The following is a 25,939-nucleotide window of genomic DNA, read 5'->3' on the forward strand; positions in this document are numbered from 1 at the left end:
TGTGTATGGCCATTGACCACTACTTTCAAAATAGAAAGTAGCAAATCATTATAAAAGCTGCCTTTCTCAAAATATATTTATGTGGTAGAAGAAAGAGGGAGAGAAGAAAGGAAAAGAGCTCAATACAGCTGCAGAGACTACAAGTGCAAGAAACCATGAATGACACAAGAGACAAGAATCGCATAAGCAGAGAAGATTTTGATATCGAAGTCCCTGACACTGCTCATCAGATTAGCAGCGGTTTGTAATTCGTTTTTTCCCCACTACTTTCTCTCTTGTTATATGATTTGACCCTTTTTATGCTTTTGTGGAATGTGCAGATTCATGGTTTCAAGTGGCGTTTGTCCTGACGACTGGTATAAACAACGCGTATGTGTTGGGATATTCGGGAACGATCATGGTTCCTTTAGGTTGGATTGGTGGTGTGGTTGGTCTTACTCTTGCTACTGCAATCTCTCTCTATGCAAACATTCTCGTAGCTAAGCTTCATGAGTTTGGTGGCAAAAGACACATTCGCTATAGAGACCTCGCTGGATTCATTTATGGTATAACAGAACCAAACCAGCTCGCTTAATTTGCTCTGTTTCTCTTCTCTGTTTTGACATGGATCTGTCTCTCTATTTTTGAATCAGGTAGAAAGGCTTATTGTCTTACATGGGGATTGCAATATGTCAATCTTTTCATGATTAACTGTGGATTTATCATCCTAGCTGGTTCTGCTTTAAAGGTAGTTAAGTAGTAACCATTTTTTTCTCAGGTTCTTGATTCAGTGAGCCGAGATAGTTAATTTTGAGGCGTGTTCTGTTTTGCAGGCTGTTTATGTGCTTTTTAGGGATGATCATGCCATGAAACTACCTGATTTTATTGCCATCGCTGGTCTGTTTTGTGCGGTTTTTGCGATTGGGATTCCTCACTTATCGGCTCTTGGGATATGGCTTGTAGTTTCGACCATCCTCAGTCTCATTTTCATTGTTGTGGCAATTGTGCTATCGATTAAAGATGGTATAATTTAAGTGATGATCAGGCTTCAGTTTCAAATACTTATGGATTTTATTGCTACTGATAAACATGATTTTTCACTCTCTTTTTCTGTTTCTTCTTCTTTGAAGGAGTGAAAACACATTCTAGAGATTACGAGATACAAGGATCATCATTAAGTAAACTCTTTACCATCACAGCTGCGGCTGCAAATCTTTTTTTCGTATTCAACACTGGGATGCTTCCAGAAATTCAGGTGATCGATTTTTCTTTGAGATTTCATTTTTATGTTTTAGGCTTCAACCGTTTGTTTGGGTTTCTTTGATGTTTAGGAATGCGTATTTTTGTACTTCTTAATAAAGTCTACAACAATTACTATCTTGAGCATCATTTTTGTTTAGTTGTAAACACAAACGAATGAAAAAAACAACTTATGTTTGCATTCACCTTTAGCAAATATTTTCTAAAATGTGATTTTTGTGTTGTTGTTGTTGTATGCAAATGCAGACACATAAATATTTTTTTTTTTTTGGCTTTGGCAGGCGACAGTGAGAGAACCAGTTGTGAAAAACATGATGAAGGCATTATACTTTCAGTTCACAGCCGGAGTTTTACCAATGTTCGTTGTTACATTCATCGGATATTGGGCTTACGGATCCTCAACCTCCACCTATCTGCTAAACAACGTTAATGGCCCAATATGGCTCAAAGCCCTCGCTAACATCTCCGCTTTCCTTCAGTCCGTTATTTGTTTGCACGTAAGTTTCTTTGCATTTGACCCTTTCAAACTATTTGCAACGTATATTTGATGTTGTGAATACAAAAATGCTTAAAAAGAAAAAGTTCCTTTAACAACAAAAATGTGGTAAAAACAAAAAATCTAAAGGCTGCCTACTAATCTTTTGTAACCCATTATATAACTTAATTCTTTGTTTGTAGATTTTTGCGAGTCCAGTATATGAGTATATGGACACAAAGTTTGGGATCAAAGGAAACACGTTGGCATTAAAGAACTTGTTGTTTAGGATCATGGCGAGAGGCGGGTACATCGCGATTAGTACGCTTCTCTCGGCGTTGTTGCCGTTCCTCGGGGACTTCATGAGCTTTACTGGTGCAGTAAGCACAATCCCTCTCACATTCATTCTAGCCAACCACATGTACTATAAGGCCAAGAACAATAAGCTCAATTCTATGCAAAAGCTATGGCATTGGCTTAACGTTGTTTTCTTCAGTTTGATGGCTGTTGCTGCCGCTATTGCAGCTCTCAGGCTTATAACCGTTGACTCCAAGAACTTCCACGTTTTTGCAGATTTGTAATTCATATATAGTCACTGACTCCTTGTATATTTATTCTTAAGCTTGTAATCCCTTTTTTTTGTTTGACCATTATGGGTTAAATAAAATATTTTCAAACTACTTTGATGATATCAGTTTCAAAGTTTCAATCAAAAAATGGTTGGATGAATTAATAAAACAAAAATGATAGTTCCGTAATCTTAACGAAACTCCTTCTCTAATATCTAATTAATAAAGGTCGATAGATATCTCTATCAAATTAAAAACTTCTAATAGTCAGTTACTTAATCATCTCTATTAGAAATGGAATCATATTAGGGAAGAATATAAACAGATAAGATAACTAAAAAGCCTAAATTTAGTGAGGTAGAGAAGGTAAAATAAATACAAAAACAGAATTTGTTGTTTTGTTTAATGGATTTTTTTATAAACCTGACCAATGATTTGCTGTTACATTTCAAAATAAAAATAATTAGACCGGCCAAAGTGGAACCCCACTGTCTCCACCAAAGTTCAACGTAAAGGAAAAAAAAAAAAAAAGAGAGAGAGCTAAAGCGTTAGATAAAAATCTCATTATTTTGTCGATCGTGCTCAATAATCATTACCTTTCATCTTCGTCGTCGTCTTCTTCTTCTTCTTCGCCGCCTTGATCTTTACGATTTCCCTTTCCCTTTCAGCTCCAGTTTCAACCTGCATTTCTCTATCCTCAATTTTGCGTTGATCAGATCGACGGAGAGGTAAAGAATTCGCATTTTGTTAATTCTTCGCGATTTCATTCTGTTAAAATTGGCTTTTTGTAATTCCTTTTAGAAGAAAAGCCGATTTTTTTTTTTTTTTTCTGATTGAGTCACTAAATCATCTGATGGAAATTCTTATTAATCCAATCCACCATATCGATTTGTTTGAATATCTTGAATTGATGCGAATAGTCTAGCACCATCAATGTGCAAAAATCAAGAATGTGTGATCGGATTTTTCTTAAACCTCTTTAAAGTACTGGTTTTGAAATGTTATAGGGTTTGTGGGGGAGTGAGGAAGACGAAGAGATTTTTCTTAAACCTCTTTAATGTGTGATCTTTCGACGTGAAGGACAATAGTGAAGAAGCCAAAGCAAAAATGATGTCGTTTACAGGAACTCAACAGAAATGCAGGGCGTGCGAGAAGACAGTGTACCCTATGGAGCTTCTCTCAGCTGATGGAGTCCCTTTTCACAAGTCTTGCTTCAAGTGCTCTCACTGCAAAAGCAGGCTTCAAGTGAGTTCGGCTCTTTTGCTTTTCCCCTTCATCTCTCTATGAATGAAGGTTTGATCATTTCTTGGATTATCGACACTATCTACATTGATGTTCTTATTCTGTATTCAAGATTCAAGCTTAACCAGTAGAGCTTGAATGGCCAAATTTCCCATAAGCAATTCCTATTTGTGTGAAAAGTTTAGGGCAATTTCTAGATAGCGAGAGAATGTTATGGGTTTTTCTTAACCTCTTTTGCTTTCCCTCATCACTCTGTTTCATCAATTCCTGGATATCGACATTCTGAGTTTGAAGATCCACCAAGGAAGCTTGAATGATTAATTTCCAAAAGCAATTCCTGAGTATAGTTATTAGTTCTGTGATTCATGAAGAGTTTTTTCTAGATAGAAAGACTTTTATCTAAACTGGTCTGCTTTATATGTTCAAGTAAAAAATATGTTGATGGTTTTTTTTTCCTGGTTCTTACAGCTGAGTAATTATTCATCAATGGAAGGTGTGTTGTACTGTAAGCCTCATTTTGAGCAGCTCTTCAAGGAGACTGGTAGTTTCAACAAGAACTTTCAGTCACGTATGTAACTCTTGTTTCTTCATCTTTTTGTTAACTTTGGATTCAGCTCTACTTGTGTTTAATTTTATCTTCAACTTTCTTTCTTTTCAAAGCTGCAAAGCCATTAACTGACAAGCCAACCCCTGAGCTGGTAATCATTTCTTAACAAACGCTCCATGTTCTGATTTAGTTACATGACTTGAAAAGCATGACTCTATTCTCTTCTTGGTTGTTCTCAGACAAGGACACCTAGCCGAGTTGCTGGAATGTTCTCTGGAACTCAAGACAAATGTGCTACTTGCAGTAAAACCGTGTATCCTATCGAAAAGGTTAATATATACATTTGAACACTTTCACTCTGTGATGTTTCTTTGTCGGGAAAATCACAGTAAGTTCTTATGTCTTCTTCTTCTGTTTTCTAATAATCATGTAGGTAACTGTGGAGAGCCAGTGTTACCATAAATCTTGCTTCAAGTGTTCACATGGAGGATGCCCGATTTCTCCATCGAACTATGCAGCTCTCGAGGGGATTTTGTACTGCAAACACCATTTCGCTCAGCTTTTCAAGGAGAAAGGAAGTTACAATCACCTCATCAAATCTGCTTCCATCAAACGCTCTGCTGCTGCTGCTACAGCTGCAGCTGCTGTAGCTGCTGTAGAAGCCATTTCCGAATCTTGAATTCGCCCATTTTTAAGTTAAAAAAAATATAAAAAGTTTCTACCAACCAGGTTTCAGTTTGTGTCTGTCTTTGGTGTGTGTAATGTTTTGTTTTTACCTGTATTCACTTCTTCATGCTCTTCTTGTGTTCCATAATGAACCAGACATAAGATTCTCGTAGGTCTCTCTTGAGTTTGTTCTTGTTATGATTATAACTCTCGGTTCCAGTTCTGGTCTTAGTCTTTGAGCGGACCGGCCTGTTGGACCGGATGAATCGCTGTCTTTCATGGCCGGTCAGGTTTTTCATTGAAACTACAAAGTACAAAGCAGCTTTAGCTTTGTAAAACAGATTGATATCGAGCTAAGAAAGCTACAAAAACCCCAGATTGAATTGTACCCGAACACACTTTCATTGAAACTACACAGTATAAAGGCTAAAGATAAGAACTTTGCAACAACAAAACACTTTTCTTCCGGAAGTATTTCCCTAAAACTTCTATCAGGGGCAAAAGGTGCTGTTATCATCCAAAACGCATGAACTGTTGCCGTTTTTGATGTTCTCGTCTTAGATTGAGGGAAGCTTTAAGTGAAACTCTGTTTCAGTCACGAGCCCAAGTTTGGTTTTCAAAATGTCGAACACAACCTCTGACCTCCGAAGCCGTCTTCTCCGGTGCGTGCCTTAGTTATCTCTGTATCTCTCTCTGCTTTTCGAACCCTTTAGTGGAAGAACCCTAATTTATTTTGTTTTGTTTGAGGATTCAGATTATCTGAACCAATAGCAGCGATTCTCAGATGCACACAGTACACACCTCAAGAGAGCAGCAAAGTTTCAACTAAAGATATACTCTTGTCCCTGTTACCAAACAGTTCGTCTCCTCGCTTAATCAATGAGGAAGACAGTCACGCGTCGATCAAGAATCTCGCGCTTGCTTGTGCCCTTCTCTCTTCTTCTCGATCCTCCACTCACGAACTCCTCTCATGGATCCCCGAAAACCTCTCAGTCGCAGGGGAATCGGCATTTTGCGAGATTTCTCGGGAGCATTTCAGTGACTTTCCCGAGAATAACGATGAGAAGCTCGAGGAATCAGTGGTGGATAGTGGGAAGACGAGATTGGTGATCGAATTGTTGCCGATTGTGTTACCGGATTTGAAAGGTAGAATCGAAGAGAGCTCAACTGCTAAGAACAGTGATGCAGAGGATGTTTCAGCTGCAATGGCGAGAAAACCAGTTGGTTATGCGATCTTGGCGGCTCACCAGCTCAGGTGGTTTGTGACTCAGGTCTGAATTATAATTTAGGAATAAATCTGCTCTGTTGTGTAAAAAATCTAACCTTTTAGAGATTTGTATAATTTGGAGGTGTTTGATGTCTTTTGTTCTTGGTAGGTTGAGAAACCGAATTTGGCGAAATTTTGCAACTTGGTGATTCCTTGTGCTTTGACAGCACTTGATCATTGGTCTCCTCAAGTCAAAGTAAGTCCCTTTTGAAAATTGGTTTCTGTCTTATTAGTTATAACATGATGCAAGCTTTTTCTACTTGTAGCTTAAGGCTGTAGTGAGATTGATGTTCTCTCTTTGCTTGATAATAGGGGCAGGGTATGATAAGCCTTATACATCTCGCTAGAAATGTGAGTTCAGGTGATCTCAGTTTGTATGGAGAAGTGGTTCTTGATGCGTGCTGCCAGAACATAGTTTCGGATGATGAGATTTGGATACATGTGGTAGAGTTATCTGTGCTTCTTGTGACTAAAATCCACCAAAATAATCCCCGTAGCCCGTGGTAATTGATTCCTTCTCTTACAGTTGCATATGTTCAGAAGATGAAGAATTAAGAAAAAAGTTTTTTTTCAAACCATTGCTCATTTTGAATATTTTTTTTTTTCGTTCCTTAAGGTACGAAAGGATCATGAATGAGATGCTTGGCCATCTGGAACGCCAACCAAGAAATAAAGAGCGACGTATCGCTTGGCTAAGATTCATTGAACCACTTTTTGACGCTCTTGGGCTATTCTTACTTGCTCATTTTCGACGAATCTTCCCTCTTTTCTTTCAGTGGATGCATTCAGATGACGCCGAAACCGTTTTGTTGGTATAGTCACTCTCATTTTGTAGGAATGTTAGATTTTCCTTCTCATTCTGATATTCTATAAGATTAAACATGGAATTTATACTACCTGCAATAACCGTATAGGTTCTTGAGAGACTGGAGACGGTCGTAAAGTTGACGTGGATTAGAAACTCACCCGTGATCCCAAGGTTTATGCCGCTAAACACTAATGACTTAGAAGTGGTTCAAGATAAACTCTTTTATCTTAAATCCAGTCTTTAACATCATAGTCATTTTCTTGATTTTGGACCCCTTCAGATTGGTGGAGGAGCTTGTTACCTTGTACAAACAGTCATCGATGCGTAAAGAGCGCGATGAAATCAGACATCTTATCCTCCGTATCTTGACGCTACTCCGCAAGTATGTTTCTATGCTTATCAGACACACTGCCAAGATAGTTCAAATCTGTCCCTTTTTTTAAGCTCTCTATCTCTCTCTTTAACAGGTGCAAAAGCCTGCAATTTGAGTCAGCGTGGAGCAAGTATCAGGAGGATCCAAATCTGAGCACGGTTGGCGAATTTATATGGACTAGCTCTAGCTGACCCGAGAGAGAGAGCCTCTCTTCCGCTCAAGAGTTTTTAGGGGTCGTGACTAAAAGAGCAACATAGAGCTTCTTCACTCTTTTTAAACTTTATCTAGATGTTGCATGTAGAATGGTATATCACAAATGGTACATGTAATGTGATCAATTTTACAATGTGTCTACCTTATCTTTGAGTGGTATAGAACTATATCACAGGAACTCTTGAAAACATATACACATTTTGAAGTTGAAAAGTAGAGTCGCTGCACATCAAAAACTCTGCGAACTCATCTTTCGCTGTAATCCAGAATATCATTATAGGTAAGACTTGGAAGCTTGAACAGACGCTTGCTTTCCCAATTCCACTGGCCTCTTAACACATCCATATGATTACCAATGACTCCAATCACGCGGTATCCTCTTTCTAACTCTTCCTTCTGTCTTGTATCTTCCCTGCATATAAGAGAATATATATAAGTTCTATATAATCTCTGGTTTGTTGCTACTTTGATGTGAATGAAATTAGTAGTTGACGTCTGTTGCAAACCTCATGACCAAATGGGACCAATCTCTGTATCCTCTAGATTTTAACTGCTCAGCCGTGGAATTTCTCTCTCTTTCGGGTCTTCTTGAAAACAGAATCACTGAATAGCCTTGTGATCTTAGCTTATAATATAGTCCAAGTGTTAGTTTGCTTCTCTGGTGCTTTGCTTCTTCAATGTAACTCTCTTGTTCTAATCTACATATAGAGAAGAAGAAGTAAAATTAACAAATACTTACTGAAAAAGAAACACTGAGAGTTGAAAACTTACAGATTGATTTCATCGATATCGATTACAACAACATCGCGGTTATCTTTCACCGGTTTAATGGTTTGGAAATAGTTGAGAGCCATTTGGATAGTGAAGTTTAAGTCTCTCAAGTAGATTCCTTGTTTGATTCTGCGTAAAGCAACATCTCTGCATAACAATGGTAACTCGATACTAGTAGTGTCTTCTTCTTCTTCTTCCAATCTATTGAGCTGCGAGTGTAAAGACAAGATTTTGCAGTAACTGAAACTCTCGTCATCAAGTCTTTGAACCTCGACGACTCCAGAATTCTGGTTTTCACAGCTCTGTAACATGGTTGATATAGCTACAAGAAGTGTAAGCATCAGAACTCCGAATGTTACAAGAGAAGCAATAAAGATGGTAGCTGCTAAAGATGTCATGTAACATCCAGATTCTATCGAAAAGCGACTCCCCATCTCTGTAAAAACAACAACAAAAGACAAGAAGACGATTATTGCAAGAACTAGTTTTTAACTCGAGAACCAGATGTTTGGAAGATTATATGAATATATATATATACCGGAATTGCCTCGGCTGGAGAGACCTGAAAATTCCCTCTCCATCTGATGCGCATAAGCCGACATTTTCTTAAACTTATTTTAGCAAAAGCTGTGATGATCATAAAACATCATTGATAATTTGATACTTTCAGAACAAAAAACAAAATATTGCAGATTTCATGAATTTGTTTTTTCTTTGTTTTGACACTTTTATTTACCTTGTAGAGAAGCTCCACAGCCAAAACGAATCTTTGTTCGATCAAGATCTGAAAAGAAACTTGGTTTAAAAAAAAAAAAAAAGAGCTGAAAAGAAAATCTGCCCCTTCGTCACAAGAAAACAGAGAGACATACACACGTGACTGTTGTGTGATCTGATCAACTTGATCTTCTCAGTTTATCTTGTATAACCCGATCAACTTAACCTCGTCTTCTGTTCTTTTTCAAATTTAATTTTTTCTTTTTCATTTTCCAAATTTCGTGGAGACATGAAAATAAAATGAATCTAAAATTTAAATGTGTATATCGCGCCATTCTTTATAGAATTAAACATGGATAAGCTGAATTATCAGCTGACAGATCAATCCTTTTCTCGATTATTCATATGCCTTTTTGGTCTAATCCAATAATTAAGACTATAAGAAAAAATATATAAACGCACCACCTTTGATTAAAATAATACATAAAAACTGATCCAATTATTCAGATCCACCAATTTTCTTTTTGAATCCGGAATAAACCACCTAAAAAACTTTTTTTTTTAACCTACAAACGACGGCTATATCCAACACATTAGAAAACTTGGTACGTAAACTACTGGACGTCTATATTCATCTTAATAGATTAGTTGGATGTTAAAAATTGAAATCACCTCCTAACTAATTAAACAGAAATATATATAGATTCTCAATTACATGAAAGACAGTTGATGATTCTATATAGTCTTCATTCATAATTCATTATTCTTTTTCATTTTATTATTTATGTCTTTTAATTTTTGTTTCAGAATATATAGCATAGTATCTCTATCGAAGTATCTCGTTGGGACCATATACGAATGTATTTGACTCTTATGCGTATACGACGACAATTTTTTAAACGTACGTTAACGATTTATTATCCCTAGCTATTTTTGTATTATTGAAGAATTTGGAAACGGGTCCCGGCGTTAGCAGTATGTATGGCCACTCCTTATATGGAAAACTCGTCTCTTTACTTTGATACATATATATATTTTTTCTTTTTCCAATCTCGTGGAGGAAATGATTTGAAAGAGTTAGTAACACAACTTGATGATAATAATCTTTGGTAAAAAAATTGATAATAATCTTCTATCCATACAAACCAATATGGCTTTAGTGTTTGGTAGTATGATGAGTTTTGTCTTTTATAATTAATTTAGCTAGATATGTGTATATGTATGTGTTTGTCACGTATGCTTACAGCTTATACGACAACAATGCAAATGTACGTTTCCAAATAATTATCATTCATCTTTTCTTAGATTTTTTTTTTTATTGTTTTTGTAGATTTATTATGGTCCCCAACTTTTCAGCTTAAAATATCTTACGACTAGGAAAGTTTGTTTTGTTGGATAATATTGGAGTTGAAGATATAGGATATGTATATGGAAATGGAGTCTCCTGATTCTATGAAATAACCTATAACGGTAGATGAAGAAATTATGTAATATTGTGACAACTCTTAATGTAGAAACACTAATTAATCTTTCTTTATTTTTGTTATAGGGTTTCGTAGAAACACTAATTACTTGGTTAATGATAGAGTTGTGTCACTTAAAGCATCTCCAATGGTGCTCTATATCTTGCTCTAAACTCTATTTTTAGAGTAAAATAAACTGCAATAGTACCATATATGTTGCTCTATAAATATAGAGTAACATTGTTCATGACTCTATTTTTAGAATAGAACTTTTTTATTTACAAAACAATCCTCTAGTTTTAATATCTTTTCATCTTATACCTAAACAATAATATAAATAACAATATTACACTGAATTCAATTTATACTACTAATAATTTATTATAAAATTATTTTAACTTAAATTTTAATAACAATATATATTTTAAAATTTTAAAATTACGTTAACTCAAAATAAAATAGAAAGAACATTTTTAAATTTTCAAAAGTATAAAGTCTTATCATCAATTAATACTAAAGAATAAAATATAATATTTATTTTTAGAATCAGATATAAAGATAACTATTGGAGTAAATCCTTTTTTTATTTTTAAAGAACTCTATATTTAGAGCCAAAAATAAAGCCAACCATTGGAGATGCTCTTATAACATCACGTGCATGCAGTGCTCCATATGTTTTGAAAACAAATTAACAATTTTCACCTATTTTTCATTTTTGCTTCAATTATATTTAATGGTACCACCACACTAATATCATCCAACGTATATACTAATATTTTATATTGGTATCAGAATTCATTTAGATGATGTATAAATAAATCCAATTATATGCATGGAGGCCCGGCCCGGCCCGGCCCGAAGCCCATTTTATAGCCACCTGTAACAAGTTAGCTTTTCTATTTTTCTTTTCTTTTCTTTTCTTTCATAGAATTCTGAGAAGAAAAAAAAATGAAAAAGTAGATATCAAATGATCACTCTTTGAGTGTCAACACTTCGTCGTCTCTCTTTCATTGCTCGAAGAGAGCATCCATGGATGCAATCAAATGCAGCTCCAGTTTACTCCATCGCAACAAGCTAAGCATTCTCTTCTCTAACCACAACTTCCCTAAAATCCGCGCGCCCAATTTCAAGCGCCTCTCCCGGCCAGCTGCTCAGCCACTGTTGCTTTCCGCCAAGGACAGAAGAAGCGTCGAAGCTGAAAATGTCGCCGTAGCGGAGAAACCTCCTAAATCAGAGAGATTTCTTATCTCCGATGGACTTCCTTCCCCATTCGGCGCCACCGTAAGAAACGACGGCGTCAATTTCTCTGTTTACTCTGCAAACTCCGTCTCCGCCACTATCTGCTTGATTTCTCTCTCCGATCTCCGTCAGGTTAGCTTTTATCGCGAGTGTTTTACAATTCGATTCAACCGACATTTTTGTTGAAAGCCCTTTCTTGTTTGGGTTTGATTTCACACGTTGCAGAACAAAGTGACGGAGGAGATTGAGCTCGATCCGTCAACGAATAGAACCGGCCATATCTGGCATGTGTTCTTGGAAGGGAATTTCAAAGATATGTTGTATGGTTACAGATTTGACGGGAAGTTTTCTCCTGAAGAAGGTCACTACTATGACTCGTCCAATATTTTATTGGATCCTTACGCAAAGGTAGCTGTAAACTGAAGTTATTTCTAAGTAAATACATAGAGAAGTATGAGATAATCGCTTGGCTTGGTTTTCTCTTTTTCTTTTTTTCTAATTCTACTTGCTATAATTGGTTTCCCGTTTGGTTTGGTAGGCAATTATAAGCAGAGATGAGTTTGGAGTTTTGGGAGCTGATGAAAATTGTTGGCCTCAAATGGCGTGTATGGTGCCCACTCTTGATGAAGAGGTACCATTGTATTTATTTGAATGACATAATGATATTCATGGTGATCTACTCATTGGATATTGTTTCGAAGGAACAAAATTATTATTAGTAAATTTGATACAAGTTATTCTTTCTTTACATGAGTTACTTGTTTAGTAAAATCTAGCATGTGATGGTATTGGTCTTTGCTGCTATACAGTTTGATTGGGAGGGGGATATGCATCTGAAGCTTTCACAGAAGGATCTTGTCATATATGAAACGCATGTGCGAGGTTTCACAAGGCATGAATCTAGCAAAATTGAATTCCCTGGCACATACCAGGGTGTTGCAGAGAAGCTTGACCATTTGCAGGTACTGACTATCAAATATGTACTGCTGAAACAAAGTTTCACATGATTAATTTACACGAAGTCATCAAGATTTTACAAAGAAAATAATTAATCAAATAGCAATTATGGCTGCCAACTTTAAATTGTTTAAATACTGACAGGAGCTTGGGATAAATTGCATAGAACTAATGCCATGCCACGAGTTTAATGAGCTGGAGTATTACAGCTACAATACAATATTGGGAGACCATAGGTATGCCATTTGACCAGATGCCTTTGATTAGTGACAATACTTCCGACTGATAGATTTGCTCTGTCAGTTTTTTATCGACTGCCTTCTGGGATGAGCAAACTATATAGTAGAACCACTTGTGGTTGAAATCTGTGGGTGCTAGAATAAATCAATTAATCTCAAGAAATTCTTGAACTAGGATTGTTGTTGTCTCAAGAAACGTCCGATTAGTGAAGGGTGAAACAGCTTAACATACATCTGGAATACATAGATTGAGCTTGCTCACTTACATGAAACCTACCATCTTTAACCTTCACTAAATAACCCAGTTAATTGGTTAATTGTTGCATATAGCATGTCTAATCAGGTTGTCTTGCGTGTTCAGGGTAAATTTTTGGGGTTACTCTACCATTGGGTTCTTTTCGCCCATGATCAGATACTCATCGGGAAGCTCTCACAACTTTGCCGGAAGAGCCATAAATGAGTTCAAAATTCTTGTTAAAGAGGCACATAAGCGAGGAATTGAGGTGACAACTATTTTCCAGGTCGCTAAATATATGTTGTTAGGTTTACAGATGCAGTTCTTGATAGATTTTAAGCAGGTTATCATGGATGTCGTTTTGAACCACACAGCTGAAGGCAATGAAAAAGGACCCATTTTCTCATTTAGAGGAGTTGATAACAGTGTCTATTACATGCTTGCTCCAAAGGTAATGCTCACCAAGCAGTCATGTGTATCTTTTTAATAGTTTCACTGCACTAGGTTGAAAAAAGTAGAGCACATTCCACCCAATATTGATACTGGAATTAATACCCATAATGCTTTGGTTTTCTAGTTTGTAGTCTCATACTGATGATTACGATATGATTCTTTAGTAAAGAATCTAAAGTTTATGCATATGCTGTGGTTTGACAGGGCGAGTTCTATAATTATTCAGGCTGTGGTAATACATTTAACTGCAATCATCCTGTGGTGCGTCAATTCATAGTGGATTGCCTTAGGTATTTCCCAAAATAGTGTAAACGTATTGCTTGGCTGTTTTTAAATTAACAGTGATTTCCAAAAATTAATTCGTCCTAAGCCTGCGGATATCTCTCTCTTGAAAACAGATATTGGGTAACAGAAATGCATGTCGACGGCTTCCGCTTTGATCTTGGTTCAATCATGTCAAGGAGCAGCAGGTGCAAATGTTCTAGAGTACGTCAAATGAGTGTTTCTTTCGTTTGTGTGTTTCTGGAATATTTATTGTTCTATTTTTGTTAGCCTTTGGGATGCAGCCAATGTTTATGGGGCTGATGTAGAAGGTGACTTGCTGACAACTGGTACCCCAGTTAGTTGCCCTCCAGTGATTGACATGATAAGTAATGATCCAATACTTCGTGGTGTTAAGGTGATCAACTAGTTCCTTAATATTTCCTCTGTAGGTTACTTCGATTTTCATTGTTTAGAGCATATCATATTTATTTTGGCCTTGTTTGCGTGCAATTTTTAGTTAAAGCATTATTGTCTGTTTATTTGTTATGTTTCTTCTTTGCGAGCAGCTAATAGCTGAAGCATGGGATGCGGGTGGGCTATACCAAGTTGGCATGTTTCCGCACTGGGGCATTTGGTCTGAGTGGAATGGAAAGGTCTTGATAATTCTCGTGGCAGTTTCCATTTCGTATGTGCATGATATCTATCGTTGTTGTGAATAGAATATTGAACAGTGGCAGTCTTGTCCATTTCAGTTCCGAGATGTTGTGAGACACTTCATAAAAGGCACCGATGGCTTTTCCGGTGCTTTTGCTGAATGTCTCTGTGGAAGCCCAAATTTGTATCAGGTAAATGTTAAGTTCTATTATTCTGAGGTATCTGCACACACCCTATATCTAAGTAGGGCAGGCTTTACAATTGGTGTGCTTCTAAGGCTGAAAATTAGGGTATTGTGGAATGCTCTTATTTATGAATATATTTTGGCTGGCTTTCAGCGATTCAAAGGTTTGCCTTTCTTTTTTGTAACCAGGTAGGTAGTTGTTGTGGTTCTGTTGAAAACGGTTGTAAATTATTGATTGATCTTTCTCAGGAGGGCAGTCTCACTGATCCCACGAAACTGTTATTGTCTTCAATCTATGCCTTTCATGCTGCTTTCGTTTTTCCTTTTACACTGCCCAGATTACTTGTGTCTCAAGATAAGAGTGTCAGATACTATATACTTTTGTTGTATAATATCCGATTGTGTTTGTGTATCAGGGAGGTAGGAAACCTTGGAACAGCATCAATTTTGTATGTGCGCATGATGGTTTTACTTTGGCAGATTTAGTAACTTACAACAATAAAAATAACTTGGCAAACGGAGAAGAGAATAATGATGGAGAGAATCACAATTGCAGCTGGAACTGTGGAGAGGTGAGATACTAATTTATTTGCAATTGTGTGGAACTTGCTTTCTGCTCTTTTTTCACAAATGTTTTTAGTATAATGGCTAAAATATTCGTTAGAAGTAATACTAGAGATAATTGCTCTTGAATAGCTCTCAGCTTCTTTAAAAAGACTATAGAGTGGATCGAAGTTGGTAGTTTTGGTGCAAAAATATGTAATTCAGTCTCAGAAGACATTTTGTAGAATATTTAAAAGCTGAATTGAAATGGCTATTAGACTTTCACCTAAACTATTATGGTTTTCTTTAATTGGTATTGGGCTGCAGGAGGGAGACTTTGTGAGTCTCTCGGTGAAGAAATTAAGGAAACGACAGATGCGAAATTTCTTTGTTTCCCTCATGGTTGCCCAGGTAAAACTAACCATTTGTTAAGCTGATTGCTTAAGCTCTTTTGACTAAAAAAAATTATTTCCTTTCCATTTCTGAAATTGCAACATTTGATGCAACCTCGTTTTTATCTGATCTGTTTATCACCAGGGTGTCCCGATGATCTACATGGGAGATGAATATGGCCATACAAAAGGGGGAAACAACAACACTTATTGCCATGACAACTATGTAAAGGGTTTTTTTTTTTTCTTTGATGTCAATCTTAGCTTTTAAATAATATTGACACAATTAGAATGCAGCTGAACTATTTCCGGTGGGATAAAAAGGAAGAAGCACATTCTGACTACTTCAGATTCTGCCGTCTTCTGATCAAGTTTCGCGAGTATGTAATCTTCATTTATGAGAATTAATCGATTCGATGATCGCTTCATATGGTTTTTAAATCCGATAATTGACATGCTTACAATCCTCTGTATCTCCCTCCTTTTGGGTTTTCTTTGATTGATGGGGACTATGATTGTCTTGTAGTGAATGTGAATCACTTGGCCTGAGCGATTTTCCAACAGCAAAGCGTCTGCAATGGCATGGTCTTGCTCCTGGGATGCCAGATTGGTCTGAAACAAGTCGATTTGTTGCATTTTCACTGGTACCATTTTCTCATTCTCTGCTTCTCCTTGTTGCTAAAGCCATTGTCTCTTGTTTGACAGCTCTTGGTGGATTTTAACCATTTTTTTTTTTTCTTTTCTTTTTGCAGGTGGATTCAGTGAAGAGAGAAATCTACGTGGCCTTCAACGCAAGTCATTTAGCCACACTTGTCTCACTGCCTGACCGGCCAGGATACCGATGGGAGCCATTTGTAGACACGAGCAAACCGAGCCCTTTCGACTGCATAACACCGGATCTCCCAGAGAGAGATACTGCGATGAAGCAATACAGGCACTTCTTAGATGCTAATATGTACCCTATGCTCAGCTACTCTTCCATCATTCTTCTTCTCTCACCAGTTGACGATAGCTGACTCTGCTTGATTCCTCAAAAGTATTGTATATAAACTATATATACCATTTTCTGTATATTAGAGAAATCACAAAACATGTGGAAATTTCTGAAGGCTAGTGTCTATCTTCTTATAAATTGTAATGCAAACGAGATGCATTTTGCATTATGCACATACGACAATTATTTGTAATATAAAGGTCCATGTCTGGTTAGAAGAATCTGAATGGGGCTTCGGTCGCCATGTGTATCAGGTATGCCCACTCATTGACAATAGATTCCTTTATTTTTTTGTCGGCAACAATAGATTCCAGCGTTATCGGTTGGTTATTTAGTTAAAGCTTGTTCAAAAAGTACGAATTTTGAGGCTCCATTATATATGCTACTGTCGGCCAAAAAAGAAATTTTCACACTCTAGTATACTTTAATCTTTACAACAACGAATCGATTTAGTAGGGTCAAATTCCATGTCAATCACATCAAATATATCATCTCTCAAAAGTCAGAACCATTGACGATATATCTCTCAAAATCTTCGATGGTTTTTTATTCAAAAAAAAAAAGAAACGAGTAGAGAGTACCCCCCGTGGAAAAAAAAATAGTGATATGCCCTTACAAACAAGATATTATGTAAATCTCTCAAAACCATTGACGACGATACAACAGAAAAAAAAAAAAAAAAAAAAAAGAATTCATTACACAGTTCATTGAAACCCCAAAAATCTTGAGACTAAAAAAGATAAACCAAACCTTTATATACAAACCTCTGATTGGATCATCATCATGTCTCCCTGAGGACTCTAACAGTTGGTGGACAATCTGTTCTCTGACCAGCCAGTGAGTAATAGGCAAGTATATGAGCCGGATGCTCCATCTCTCTTACCTCTCCAAGCTGATTCACTTCCGGGACTCTTCTAGACGGAATCAGCTCTATGTTCCAGTACGGTCGTGCCATCAGCCTCAGATCTTGTCCCGTCATCGATGCTCTGTAACCTTGTACCCAGAGGTATCTCAAAGAAGGCATTTTTATAACCGCTGCAGCGATTGCTCGCTCGCTGAAGCAACAACCTCTCATCTCTAGCTTCTGTAGATTCGGACAACCTCTTGAGAATTCCATTAGACCCTCGTCTGATTCACCTACGTAACCCAGGAGCATCCATCTCACGTTTGGACTGTACTGTCCGATATAGCTTAAGCCCACGTCCGTTAAGCCGCCTTGTCTGAGATAGAATGCAAACCGTCTCAGTTTCTTGCACCCCATCAAGAGGGATCGGACTCCGTTGTCCAGAGGCAAATCTGTGATTCTCTCTTCCCGGTCGAGTAACACAAGGCGGAAGTCACAGAGGTTTTTCAGATATGTGCCTATGCTTTCAAGAGATTCGTTAGTTATGTCTGAGACGTACACCGCCATGTATTCTAGCTCCTGGCATCCCTGAGCCAGAGCGATTAGTCCTCTTTGTGAGACTAAGCCTTCTTCGTCCTCCATACCTTGCTCATCTGCACCCCTTTCAATCCTCAGCCGCTTCAAATGCTTACAGTATTGTGCAAGAACCTCCAGACCCCTATCCCCGATTACATTCCTTGTCTGAAATACAGGCAAAAAAAAAAAGAGAAAAAGTGAATTACTCGCTTAGAAATCTTTCGTGAACAAATAAGGTAAGTATTCAATACGAGCATTATTTACCACTAAAGAAGCAGCACCAGATAAGGAAAGACAGCAATATAATAATTTACCTCGAGAACTTCCAAATTAGGACACTTTTGAATTAGTGTACAATGATCCTCGGTTTCGAGCAATGCATAAAGCAAATCCAGCTTCCGGATTTGGGCCGCGAATGGAAATAGTATTGGCATTTCATTAGGTCCCATGTAAGAGAGGCCCAGACGACATAGCTTTGGTGGGAAAGTCAGATTCATGTATTTCTCAGGTCTTCCAAGGTCCTCATTCAAGGAGCCACCACAAAATTCTTCAAGATTACTTGCGGCCTTAAAGAATCCAACTAGCTCCAAAATCTCAAAGTCACCGACCTTCACAGAAACCAAGCGGCCACAATTTCTAGCTATTGTTTCCAAGTCTTTGGGGCTGATTTTGGCAAACTCAGTCATGTAGAAGTTTAAAACCTCAAGAGACGTGTTGTGCAGAGCAAGCTCATGAAGCCATTTACCATCCTTTTCAAGGAATGAACTTTCTTCCATTAACAATGTTTTTATTTTCCTGTAGAAAAGACAGCAGCAAGAAGCATGAATAAAGTGAGAAACAGCACAAAGATATTGGATTTTCAACTTAAATTGCATATGCATAATAGCAGCAGCCGAATCAAGGATGCAAGAGCGACATAATAAACAAGAACTCCCAGAGACTTCAGATTTCAGAAATCAATCTTTTTGCCATATTTATGCATAAACAGAAGTGTAAACTGTAGCGGGAAACCAAATATAATAAGCTTCACCAAAAAGGAAAATATAGGAATTTCTGCTTAAATTGCAGGCACAACAGCACCAAAGAGATTAGAGATTTCAAGAAAGGTATGATGGATATAAAATCCTCAAAACTGGACTGTAAGAAATGAATATGTCTGCTTTATGCATATGTAATCACAAGTGTAACGTATAGTAAGAGAACCAAATATAGTAAGATTCAACAATATATCACCAAAAGAAAAAGTACTCCACAAAGTTTCTACTTACCCAATTGAGCTAAAGATACATCAGATCTTCAAAGAAACAATCTTAATATTTATAAAGTAAACAAACGAAAAGACCCAAAATGCAACCTTGATCTAGTCAAAGTAGGTAATGGACAACTGGTCGTCAAGTAGAGAAGAAGAAGAGAAGTCACAAAAGTAAGTGATAAACCAAAGAAAATCAATACCTGCAATGCTTAACGATGCTCAAGAGTCCATCAGTGGAGAAACCAGAGCATTTATCGAGCTTTAAAGCCTCGAGTTCATCTAACCTCGCCCTAGCCAAAACATCCAGATCCAAGTCGCTGACAATCATTCGCCGGAAGTGCACAGATTTGAGCTGACGCAGCGACACAGCTATCTCGTGAACCCAAGGGGTTACAAATCCTCCCCAGTTCTCAGGGATCAGATTGAACATAGCGGCTCGAGGCTTCCCTTTGAGCTTGAGAGACCTCAGGTTCGGAAACCGACGGCTCAGACGATCAGGAGTCGATGTGTAGCACAGGGCCATGGTGACGTGCTCCCTCGTCTCCGAGTCTATCTTGAACCATCTCCGGCACACCAGAGAAGCGGAATCTCGGTCTTTCGAGTCCTTTATGTACGGCATCACTTGCTCGATGACGTCATCCACGGTCACGGCGCTCAATTTACACTTCTTAATATCGGGATCCTCCATCGTCGAACAAACGCTAAGATCGAGAACCAAAAAAACTAAAATCCTGAAGATTCGATTGTCCCGTCAAATCTCGGAGAGGCCAAGCTTGGAGCAAACAAAACTGTTGAAATCAAGGACGAATCTCAGCAGAAACCTGGCAAATCCAAAGTAACACAGAAGACAGTGAAAGAGAAGAGACGAAGAAGGCAGAGATCCGATAAGGAGGAGGGTGAATCGGAGGAAGAGTAGAAGGAGATCCTGAGAACAGACGAGGAAGATGGATGAGAGTGAGGAGATGAAGACAAGCGTAGGAAGAAGAAGAAGAGTCAGGATTGGGAGGAAGAAAGTGGGAGAGGAATCAAATATCGTCTGGTTATTATTTTTGTTTGGATCAAGTGGGAGAGAAAGAAAGAGAGATAGAGAGAGAGAATAATTAATTTTGATGTTTAGACGGTCGAGATGCGATCGTCTCAAATGTTGTTTAATGTTTTTTTTGCAATAACCAGATCTCGCTAAACGACAGTATTAGTAGTAATAACCACTAACCAGGTGTTAGTTTATCCATTGACAATTAGTACAAGGTAATAAGCTGCTTAAGTATGGACCTGAACATTAAAAAAAAAAAAAAAAAAACATGGTTAACAAAATTATATGAATTATAGGCTACTGCATAATGATATTCACGTAAGATCAGAGAAATATTATGTGGAAAGTGTTTTAAATAGCAAACAATAGCTGATATCATCAAAATAACCTATATACAGTTTGTGCGAATCAATGGATTGATCATACCTATTTTTTTTTCCTTTGACCTTTCTAAAAATTTCTCGTCAGGCACTTTACTTAAATAGGATTTTATCACTAACCCAGTGGTTAGGAACTAGAGCTAAAGTTACAGAGCTACAACTAGAGAATGAATTTCTTTTTTAAGGATACAAAAAAGTTATACTCTCTACGGAGCAACATGTACTTTTTTGAAGCTTTAAAATTGCAAACATTGCTATTAATATCATATCAGATTTAAGATATCATAAACGATAACACGAATTTGGATTAGATATTCTCATTTTCCATTTCTTTGATAAAGGCATAGGAATATAGGATATCTCTCAAGAGTTTCTCTCGGTGTCAGATTACAAATACTATTAAAAAAATGTGTAAGAAATACTACTCCTTTTTTCCACAATTTTCTTTGTACGAGTAGCATTTTATAAATTTTTGATTTCAGAAAAAATAACACTATATTATTATATACGACTGTTTTGTCTTCAACTTGGCAGACGTACACATGTGCAATCGTTATACTTGTCATAAACGTATAATTCTTAATAATTATACTCATCTATATATGTACCCCTCCATCATTTTTTCCCAAAAACATATTACCTCTTTGTAAGTTTCAAAAAATGTTAATGTGCGAAACACTTTTTTTATTATTATTGTCATATCTCTTATCCTTTTTTTTCTAAGCATATAACGTGTAAAAATTCTTTTTGACTGAAAAAAATCTTATGTTGAATTAGATTTATGTGCTAGTAGTTCAGAATTTATAACTACATTTTAATTTCAAAATATATTCCCAAAAGAAAAATATATTCACAAGCTGTTTCCATTTACTTAACATCGGCACGGCCCTGTTTCTATACACTTTTTTAAATTCCATTTCGGAAACACGTACGAAAAAAAAAAAACTAACCAGAAGTCTCTCTTGGAGGCAGAGGCACTGCTTCGCCTGAACTCACACTCTCGCTACCACCATCTCCTCCATCACCTGCACTCGGCTGTTGTAGCCCGATAGGAGCAAACAAGCTCACACCACTCACGTCCCGAGTCCCACTGTATAGACCTCTGCTCCCATGGTGATGGTTCAAAGGAGCAGAGGAGGTTGTTGCATTGGCTCCGCTTATGAGCAATCGCAGTGTTTCTCTTGCGCCTTTCTCAACCAGCGAATCATTCTCCACTGGGAGCGGAGTGATGCTCGTGGGTATCATCCCGGTAGGTCCAGCACTTACAAGATAGGCTTGCCCGGACGAGCATATATCGATAACCGGAATATGAACAATAGGATGGTCGCACATTATAGGGATCATCATCTGCTGTGATGATGAACCACCCGGAATGGGTATGTGGTGGACTAAAGGCAACGGAGGGATGTCAGAGAGATCGAGCGGTGATGATGGGATCAAGAACCCATCGGATGCTGATGCAGGTAATAAGGAGGAAAGAGGCGGAAGCGAAGGTAGCTCGATGGATAGTGGAGGGAACTGATACGAGGCAGATGGTGCGTGAAGAAGCGATGAGGTGCTTGGAGGGCACCAGCAGTAGTAAGGAGAAAACACTGGTGGACCCATCTTCTTCAATGGAAAGTCGGGTGGTAAGGTCATTGTACTTGCTGCTAACTCCGCTGCTTCAGAAGAATCGATCATCTGATGATAGCTTCCGTTATTATCCGATGCGGCGTCTTCACTTTCTCCTTCTGACTTGATAAAACCATCTACATTCGTGGGGATGGAGGTGATGGGTGAATTATCTTCAAAGACTGAGAAATGGCCTTCACTGCGTCGCTTTGATTTATCTCTAGAGGAGATACGTGTAGAAGAGTTTCTCAGTGTGTTTTCTTTAAAGGAGCTTGATCTAGGGCTGAGGCTTTCTTGAGCCTTTGTCAGTTGAGTCCCAGAGTGGCGTGCTCTAAGAGTTTTCGATGATGCACTACTAGAGGAGGAGGAATCACCAGTTTCGGAAGATCCAGAAGACGATAATGAATCAAGAGTTGGGACGGGACAACCTTTCATATTAGGCACCACAGAGCCCATGAGATACAAACGGAGATGAGAAGCCACAGAGCCAAGACGCGATTCTTCAATTCCAGTTAGTTCCGAGATTGATGGCTTCTTCTTGATCAGGTCTTCCATCTACACAGGAAAGGAAAAAAAAAAAATCAGATAACGAGAATATGTGTAAAGACAAGTATTTGCAAAAACGAGATCATCTCTGTCTCACAAACCTTCTGACGTAATTCAGTTCCCAGAAGTTTTGACTTCTCTGAGCACCAGTAGTAAAAAGCATTGCCATCTGCGATCCTTATAACAAACGATCTACCAGAGCTGTCTGCAGTTATCTCCTCAATTGACACCGCGGAGCACTGAGTTTTGCTGGTATAAGTAAAAAGTTGTTCTGAGTGACCATTGTCGCCGATAAATGAGAGTCGCAAGTCCGATGTTGGCAAAACCATAAGGCTCAAGCTACCCCTGGCCAATGAGAGAGAAAATGACAGAAAATTAAGTCAGCAAATCTCTAATATCAATAGAAAACCCACTAACAAATAAAAACTAGATGCTGAAAACCAGACAAGAAAATGGATAAAGACCAGTAGCTTTTAAATGCTCTCTCAACATTTGCAAGTTGTCCCGAATTCAATTACAAGAATAGAATCTACTGACATAAACATGCAAAACTGTTTACATAACAGCTGTGTTATTATTAATTATTCACACGACATAGAGTAAAGCCAAATAAAAGTTATTTCCCACCCCGAGCTTTTTTCTCTCTAGTTAGGTTTTACTGGCTATGAAATGATGATGATTGTCAAAAAAAAAATATGACAAGATGATGATTGTCTAAGAGCTTCCCGAAACAAACTTAACATATATCCACTATCATATCTTTGAACAGAATGGTAGAACACACAATAAAAAACCTTTTAAATCAGCTAAGTAGTAACAAGAAGAAATAACAAAGAATTGAAATCAAACAAAAACTATATAGTCAGTGATGTTATGACAAGCAGTGAGAACCGTTATGCCCTATATTACTAAAAATCAAGAGCAGGCTACACAACATTGGAGACGAAGCTACCTTTACTTCATCATCTACCAGAGATCATAACAGATTACGCCCAAATACCTACAATAAAAGATACATTTTATTTGGAAGCATGAACAGCATCACAATATGACTTATTTGAGTTCCTATGATTTATAAAGGCCTTTGATTTAAACCAAACCAGTCAGTCATGAATAGACCTGATTACTACGAGTTACATAGACACACAAACAGAACCAGCCAAATGGATTGACGGGGTGAGTTATATTTTTTCCACTTCTTCATGATAGAAATAAAAAACTATGTAATACACTAACCTCCAAAGTGTTAGCACAAGTTAAAACTACAAAAGGTCAGTAACACAGAGATGCAACATTTAATATGAAAACAAACATAGCAATTTAAAAACGTGCATGAACCATGAGAGCAGACATAGAGAAAAACTGGGAGAGAGTACTTTCAAGTTTCAAATACATCTTCCGAAATATGCCATAAGAAGGAACATAAGACTACAACATGCATTGTGTGTGTGTGCACACAAAAGTATCTTCAACTTACTTTGAATCATCAGATGAATTTCAAAATCACGATTGATATAGATAATCTGCCTACAAGTGAGCATTGTTTTATAAAATGGCATAATCAATGCCTCATTGCTCAAAAATCATTAATGTAACACTATTTTCTGTTATGCTACAGCTCTAACATCTTCATAGCCAGTAAAACCAAACTAGAGAGAAACACCTAGAACTAACAATTCATCACGGTCACATATTCTCTAAGACATCACGTTCCAAAGCTCAAACAGTGCCAGAAAAAAATACAGGACTCATGAAACATTGAGTCTCTCGTTGATTACCTTATGTGAGTGGGTCGCATTAGGGTCCCCTCCTTCTTGATCTTCCCGACGCGTAGTGAAACCAGAGGTATGCAAAAACATCTGGCCAGCATACCAATTTCGGCCGGCTCGAAATGCTATTCAAAAGAACAATCAATCAGATTATCTCACGCCAAAACGAGAAGCCAAAAATCATCATATTCGATTTAATCATTCAAACCTGACTAAGATGCGCGAGCAATCGATCTTCGGCCATACCGTTAGATACATTCAGCTTCAACAACGGCTTCAATCTCTCGTCACCTCGACAAGCTCCCAGGACTTGCATATCCAAAGCCTGCAACCACCGCAAAACCCTATCCTCCCCAAGCAAAAAGTCTCGTCGGCCTTCGTCAGTCAACGGATCTGAAACTCTACTATCGACCCTCGTCGGTTCGGATCCAGCGGCATCGTTAGATCGAGAATCGATGGTCGACGAATCGGAAACATCCTCGCCGTCATTAGGCCGACCGTGGTGATCGTCTCCGGCATCTCCCTTCCTAGAATCGGCCATATCAATATCGGATCGGTAACTTATCTAGATGGTAATACAAAGGAAAAAAACCAAAGTCGATCCAGAAATTGCTAAATAAAAATTCGTCCAAAACCCCTACAGAACGATTAATGCTTCAAAGAATCAATCCACAGATTTCGATGCAATTAGAGGATTTGTTATAAATTTTTTAAGAGAGAGAGACGACGGTGAGTTCTTGAATATTATCTCTAGAGAGAAACAAACAAATTGAAACGAGTGCCTTTTTTTGATTCCCTTCGCGTAGAGGAAGATGGAAATGGAAAGATAAGAAAACAAAATAGCGTCTGTATATATATATACTTATATTGAACGTAGTGGCGGATGCGAAACGATTTAGTTAAACGTGGTTATTCGATTACATTTGAGATCCGGCTCCGTTTGATTGAGCACGCACACAAATTCAAGCCATGAGCCCGATCGGTAGGTCCTACAAGTTTAGTGATGGGTCCCTCATTGTAACCGACTTCGACCAGGTGCCACGTCAACTTGAGTAATGTCTGGTGCGCTGCGATTAAATGGGCCCCAACAGAGAATGGGCCTGTATTTTTTTATTACAGAACAATATATTTCTATTTTTTATAAGGGAACAAAAATTAGTTGAAGTTGATTATTTCTCTTCTTTCTCGATGACGGACAGATCATAATTTTGTGACAAATGGGATGGATGGATAATAAATGTATGGATTAGGAATATTGATATGTATTTATCTCTCGTTCCAAATTGGGAGTATAAAAAGGGTGGATTCCAAATACAATCAACAAATGAACTTATTCAGGCCATAGAGAGAAGAAAAGGCAGCCTAGAAAGCCTAGAGTAATCCAAGCCACTCATCGTTTTGTATGTTTCATCAGCTATCATACAAAA

At 37.7% G+C, this 25,939-nt stretch overlaps 7 protein-coding genes across 11 annotated transcripts; 4 read left to right on the forward strand and 3 right to left on the reverse strand.

The window, feature by feature from the left end:
* The first annotated feature begins 92 nt into the window (after window positions 1–92).
* On the forward strand, window positions 93–2,423 carry LOC18028102 (proline transporter 3). Its single transcript, XM_006411168.2, has 7 exons — window positions 93–240; window positions 321–545; window positions 633–727; window positions 813–1,002; window positions 1,110–1,234; window positions 1,521–1,736; window positions 1,918–2,423. Exons 1-7 carry the CDS (start codon window positions 156–158, stop codon window positions 2,293–2,295), a joined length of 1,314 nt encoding a protein of 437 aa, XP_006411231.1. The 5' UTR covers window positions 93–155; the 3' UTR covers window positions 2,296–2,423.
* A 372-nt stretch (window positions 2,424–2,795) lies between these two features.
* On the forward strand, window positions 2,796–4,961 carry LOC18028103 (LIM domain-containing protein WLIM2a). 2 transcript variants are annotated; one of them, XM_006411171.2, is made up of 6 exons: window positions 2,796–3,011; window positions 3,291–3,528; window positions 3,994–4,093; window positions 4,186–4,223; window positions 4,312–4,401; window positions 4,506–4,961. In XM_006411171.2, exons 2-6 carry the CDS (start codon window positions 3,391–3,393, stop codon window positions 4,749–4,751), a joined length of 612 nt encoding a protein of 203 aa, XP_006411234.1. In that variant the 5' UTR covers window positions 2,796–3,011; window positions 3,291–3,390; the 3' UTR covers window positions 4,752–4,961. The 2 variants fall into 2 exon arrangements, with proteins under 2 accessions (XP_006411234.1, XP_024004206.1); XM_024148438.1 differs by having other exon boundaries at window positions 2,805–3,011; window positions 3,364–3,528.
* A 333-nt stretch (window positions 4,962–5,294) lies between these two features.
* On the forward strand, window positions 5,295–7,656 carry LOC18028104 (uncharacterized protein At2g39910). The gene is made up of 8 exons (XM_006411172.2): window positions 5,295–5,400; window positions 5,493–6,009; window positions 6,115–6,201; window positions 6,318–6,508; window positions 6,622–6,817; window positions 6,920–6,984; window positions 7,094–7,195; window positions 7,281–7,656. The coding sequence occupies exons 1-8, from the start codon at window positions 5,360–5,362 to the stop codon at window positions 7,375–7,377; spliced, it is 1,296 nt and encodes a 431-aa protein (XP_006411235.1). The 5' UTR covers window positions 5,295–5,359; the 3' UTR covers window positions 7,378–7,656.
* Window positions 7,478–9,112, reverse strand: LOC18028105 (uncharacterized protein At2g39920). 2 transcript variants are annotated; one of them, XM_024148516.1, is made up of 6 exons: window positions 9,040–9,112; window positions 8,907–8,954; window positions 8,709–8,797; window positions 8,171–8,606; window positions 7,906–8,097; window positions 7,478–7,811 (listed from the first exon to the last, which is right to left on the reverse strand). In XM_024148516.1, the coding sequence occupies exons 3-6, from the start codon at window positions 8,770–8,772 to the stop codon at window positions 7,646–7,648; spliced, it is 858 nt and encodes a 285-aa protein (XP_024004284.1). In that variant the 5' UTR covers window positions 8,773–8,797; window positions 8,907–8,954; window positions 9,040–9,112; the 3' UTR covers window positions 7,478–7,645. The 2 variants fall into 2 exon arrangements, with proteins under 2 accessions (XP_024004284.1, XP_006411236.1); XM_006411173.2 differs by having other exon boundaries at window positions 8,907–9,081.
* A 2,180-nt stretch (window positions 9,113–11,292) lies between these two features.
* Window positions 11,293–16,670, forward strand: LOC18028106 (isoamylase 1, chloroplastic). The gene is made up of 18 exons (XM_006411174.2): window positions 11,293–11,718; window positions 11,812–11,994; window positions 12,125–12,217; window positions 12,396–12,548; window positions 12,688–12,779; window positions 13,144–13,285; window positions 13,361–13,468; window positions 13,675–13,760; window positions 13,869–13,940; window positions 14,023–14,149; window positions 14,301–14,387; window positions 14,487–14,579; window positions 14,989–15,144; window positions 15,443–15,526; window positions 15,653–15,733; window positions 15,805–15,887; window positions 16,034–16,151; window positions 16,260–16,670. Exons 1-18 carry the CDS (start codon window positions 11,377–11,379, stop codon window positions 16,521–16,523), a joined length of 2,364 nt encoding a protein of 787 aa, XP_006411237.1. The 5' UTR covers window positions 11,293–11,376; the 3' UTR covers window positions 16,524–16,670.
* Window positions 16,671–17,015: 345 nt separating this feature from the next.
* Window positions 17,016–20,237, reverse strand: LOC18028107 (coronatine-insensitive protein 1). The gene is made up of 3 exons (XM_006411175.2): window positions 19,374–20,237; window positions 18,236–18,716; window positions 17,016–18,086 (listed from the first exon to the last, which is right to left on the reverse strand). Exons 1-3 carry the CDS (start codon window positions 19,859–19,861, stop codon window positions 17,283–17,285), a joined length of 1,773 nt encoding a protein of 590 aa, XP_006411238.1. The 5' UTR covers window positions 19,862–20,237; the 3' UTR covers window positions 17,016–17,282.
* Window positions 20,238–21,394: 1,157 nt separating this feature from the next.
* LOC18028108 (myb-like protein U) lies at window positions 21,395–25,335 on the reverse strand. 3 transcript variants are annotated; one of them, XM_024161046.1, is made up of 5 exons: window positions 24,721–25,036; window positions 24,522–24,637; window positions 23,696–23,743; window positions 22,845–23,088; window positions 21,395–22,752 (listed from the first exon to the last, which is right to left on the reverse strand). In XM_024161046.1, exons 4-5 carry the CDS (start codon window positions 23,070–23,072, stop codon window positions 21,532–21,534), a joined length of 1,449 nt encoding a protein of 482 aa, XP_024016814.1. In that variant the 5' UTR covers window positions 23,073–23,088; window positions 23,696–23,743; window positions 24,522–24,637; window positions 24,721–25,036; the 3' UTR covers window positions 21,395–21,531. The 3 variants fall into 3 exon arrangements, with proteins under 3 accessions (XP_024016814.1, XP_024016813.1, XP_024016815.1); XM_024161047.1 differs by lacking the exon at window positions 23,696–23,743 and adding an exon at window positions 25,295–25,326 and having other exon boundaries at window positions 21,532–22,752; window positions 24,721–25,039; XM_024161045.1 differs by lacking the exon at window positions 23,696–23,743 and having other exon boundaries at window positions 24,721–25,335.
* Between the last annotated feature and the right edge of the window lie 604 nt (window positions 25,336–25,939).

The sequence above is a fragment of the Eutrema salsugineum genome, unplaced genomic scaffold (genome assembly GCF_000478725.1).
Source record: "Eutrema salsugineum unplaced genomic scaffold, Eutsalg1_0 scaffold_10, whole genome shotgun sequence".
NCBI classification, from domain to species: domain Eukaryota; kingdom Viridiplantae; phylum Streptophyta; class Magnoliopsida; order Brassicales; family Brassicaceae; genus Eutrema; species Eutrema salsugineum.

Bases quoted from the DNA above. Each gene is read 5' to 3' on its own strand.
- LOC18028103 (XM_006411171.2), top strand. From the start codon at position 3,391: ATGATGTCGTTTACAGGAACTCAACAGAAATGCAGGGCGTGCGAGAAG. The intron at 4,094-4,185 runs GTATGTAACTCT...TTCTTTTCAAAG, and splicing joins CAACAAGAACTTTCAGTCAC to CTGCAAAGCCATTAACTGAC. The intron at 4,224-4,311 runs GTAATCATTTCT...GGTTGTTCTCAG, and splicing joins ACAAGCCAACCCCTGAGCTG to ACAAGGACACCTAGCCGAGT.
- LOC18028105 (XM_024148516.1), bottom strand. From the start codon at position 8,772: ATGTCGGCTTATGCGCATCAGATGGAGAGGGAATTTTCAGGTCTCTCC. The intron at 8,607-8,708 runs GTATATATATAT...TTGTTTTTACAG, and splicing joins CTCCAGCCGAGGCAATTCCG to AGATGGGGAGTCGCTTTTCG. The intron at 7,812-7,905 runs GTTTGCAACAGA...TCTTATATGCAG, and splicing joins TGGTCCCATTTGGTCATGAG to GGAAGATACAAGACAGAAGG.
- LOC18028102 (XM_006411168.2), top strand. From the start codon at position 156: ATGAATGACACAAGAGACAAGAATCGCATAAGCAGAGAAGATTTTGAT. The intron at 241-320 runs GTTTGTAATTCG...TGGAATGTGCAG, and splicing joins TGCTCATCAGATTAGCAGCG to ATTCATGGTTTCAAGTGGCG. The intron at 1,235-1,520 runs GTGATCGATTTT...TGGCTTTGGCAG, and splicing joins GGATGCTTCCAGAAATTCAG to GCGACAGTGAGAGAACCAGT.
- LOC18028108 (XM_024161045.1), bottom strand. From the start codon at position 25,053: ATGGCCGATTCTAGGAAGGGAGATGCCGGAGACGATCACCACGGTCGG. The intron at 24,638-24,720 runs GTTTGAATGATT...TCTTTTGAATAG, and splicing joins TGCTCGCGCATCTTAGTCAG to CATTTCGAGCCGGCCGAAAT. The intron at 23,089-24,521 runs GTAATCAACGAG...CTCATTGGCCAG, and splicing joins ATGCGACCCACTCACATAAG to GGGTAGCTTGAGCCTTATGG.
- LOC18028104 (XM_006411172.2), top strand. From the start codon at position 5,360: ATGTCGAACACAACCTCTGACCTCCGAAGCCGTCTTCTCCG. The intron at 6,509-6,621 runs GTAATTGATTCC...TCGTTCCTTAAG, and splicing joins AATAATCCCCGTAGCCCGTG to GTACGAAAGGATCATGAATG. The intron at 6,985-7,093 runs GTTTATGCCGCT...GGACCCCTTCAG, and splicing joins AACTCACCCGTGATCCCAAG to ATTGGTGGAGGAGCTTGTTA.
- LOC18028106 (XM_006411174.2), top strand. From the start codon at position 11,377: ATGGATGCAATCAAATGCAGCTCCAGTTTACTCCATCGCAACAAGCTA. The intron at 11,719-11,811 runs GTTAGCTTTTAT...CACACGTTGCAG, and splicing joins CTCTCTCCGATCTCCGTCAG to AACAAAGTGACGGAGGAGAT. The intron at 15,527-15,652 runs GTAAAACTAACC...GTTTATCACCAG, and splicing joins TTTCCCTCATGGTTGCCCAG to GGTGTCCCGATGATCTACAT.
- LOC18028107 (XM_006411175.2), bottom strand. From the start codon at position 19,861: ATGGAGGATCCCGATATTAAGAAGTGTAAATTGAGCGCCGTGACCGTG. The intron at 18,717-19,373 runs GTATTGATTTTC...TCTTTTCTACAG, and splicing joins AGCATCGTTAAGCATTGCAG to GAAAATAAAAACATTGTTAA. The intron at 18,087-18,235 runs GTAAATTATTAT...CCTGTATTTCAG, and splicing joins CTAATTTGGAAGTTCTCGAG to ACAAGGAATGTAATCGGGGA.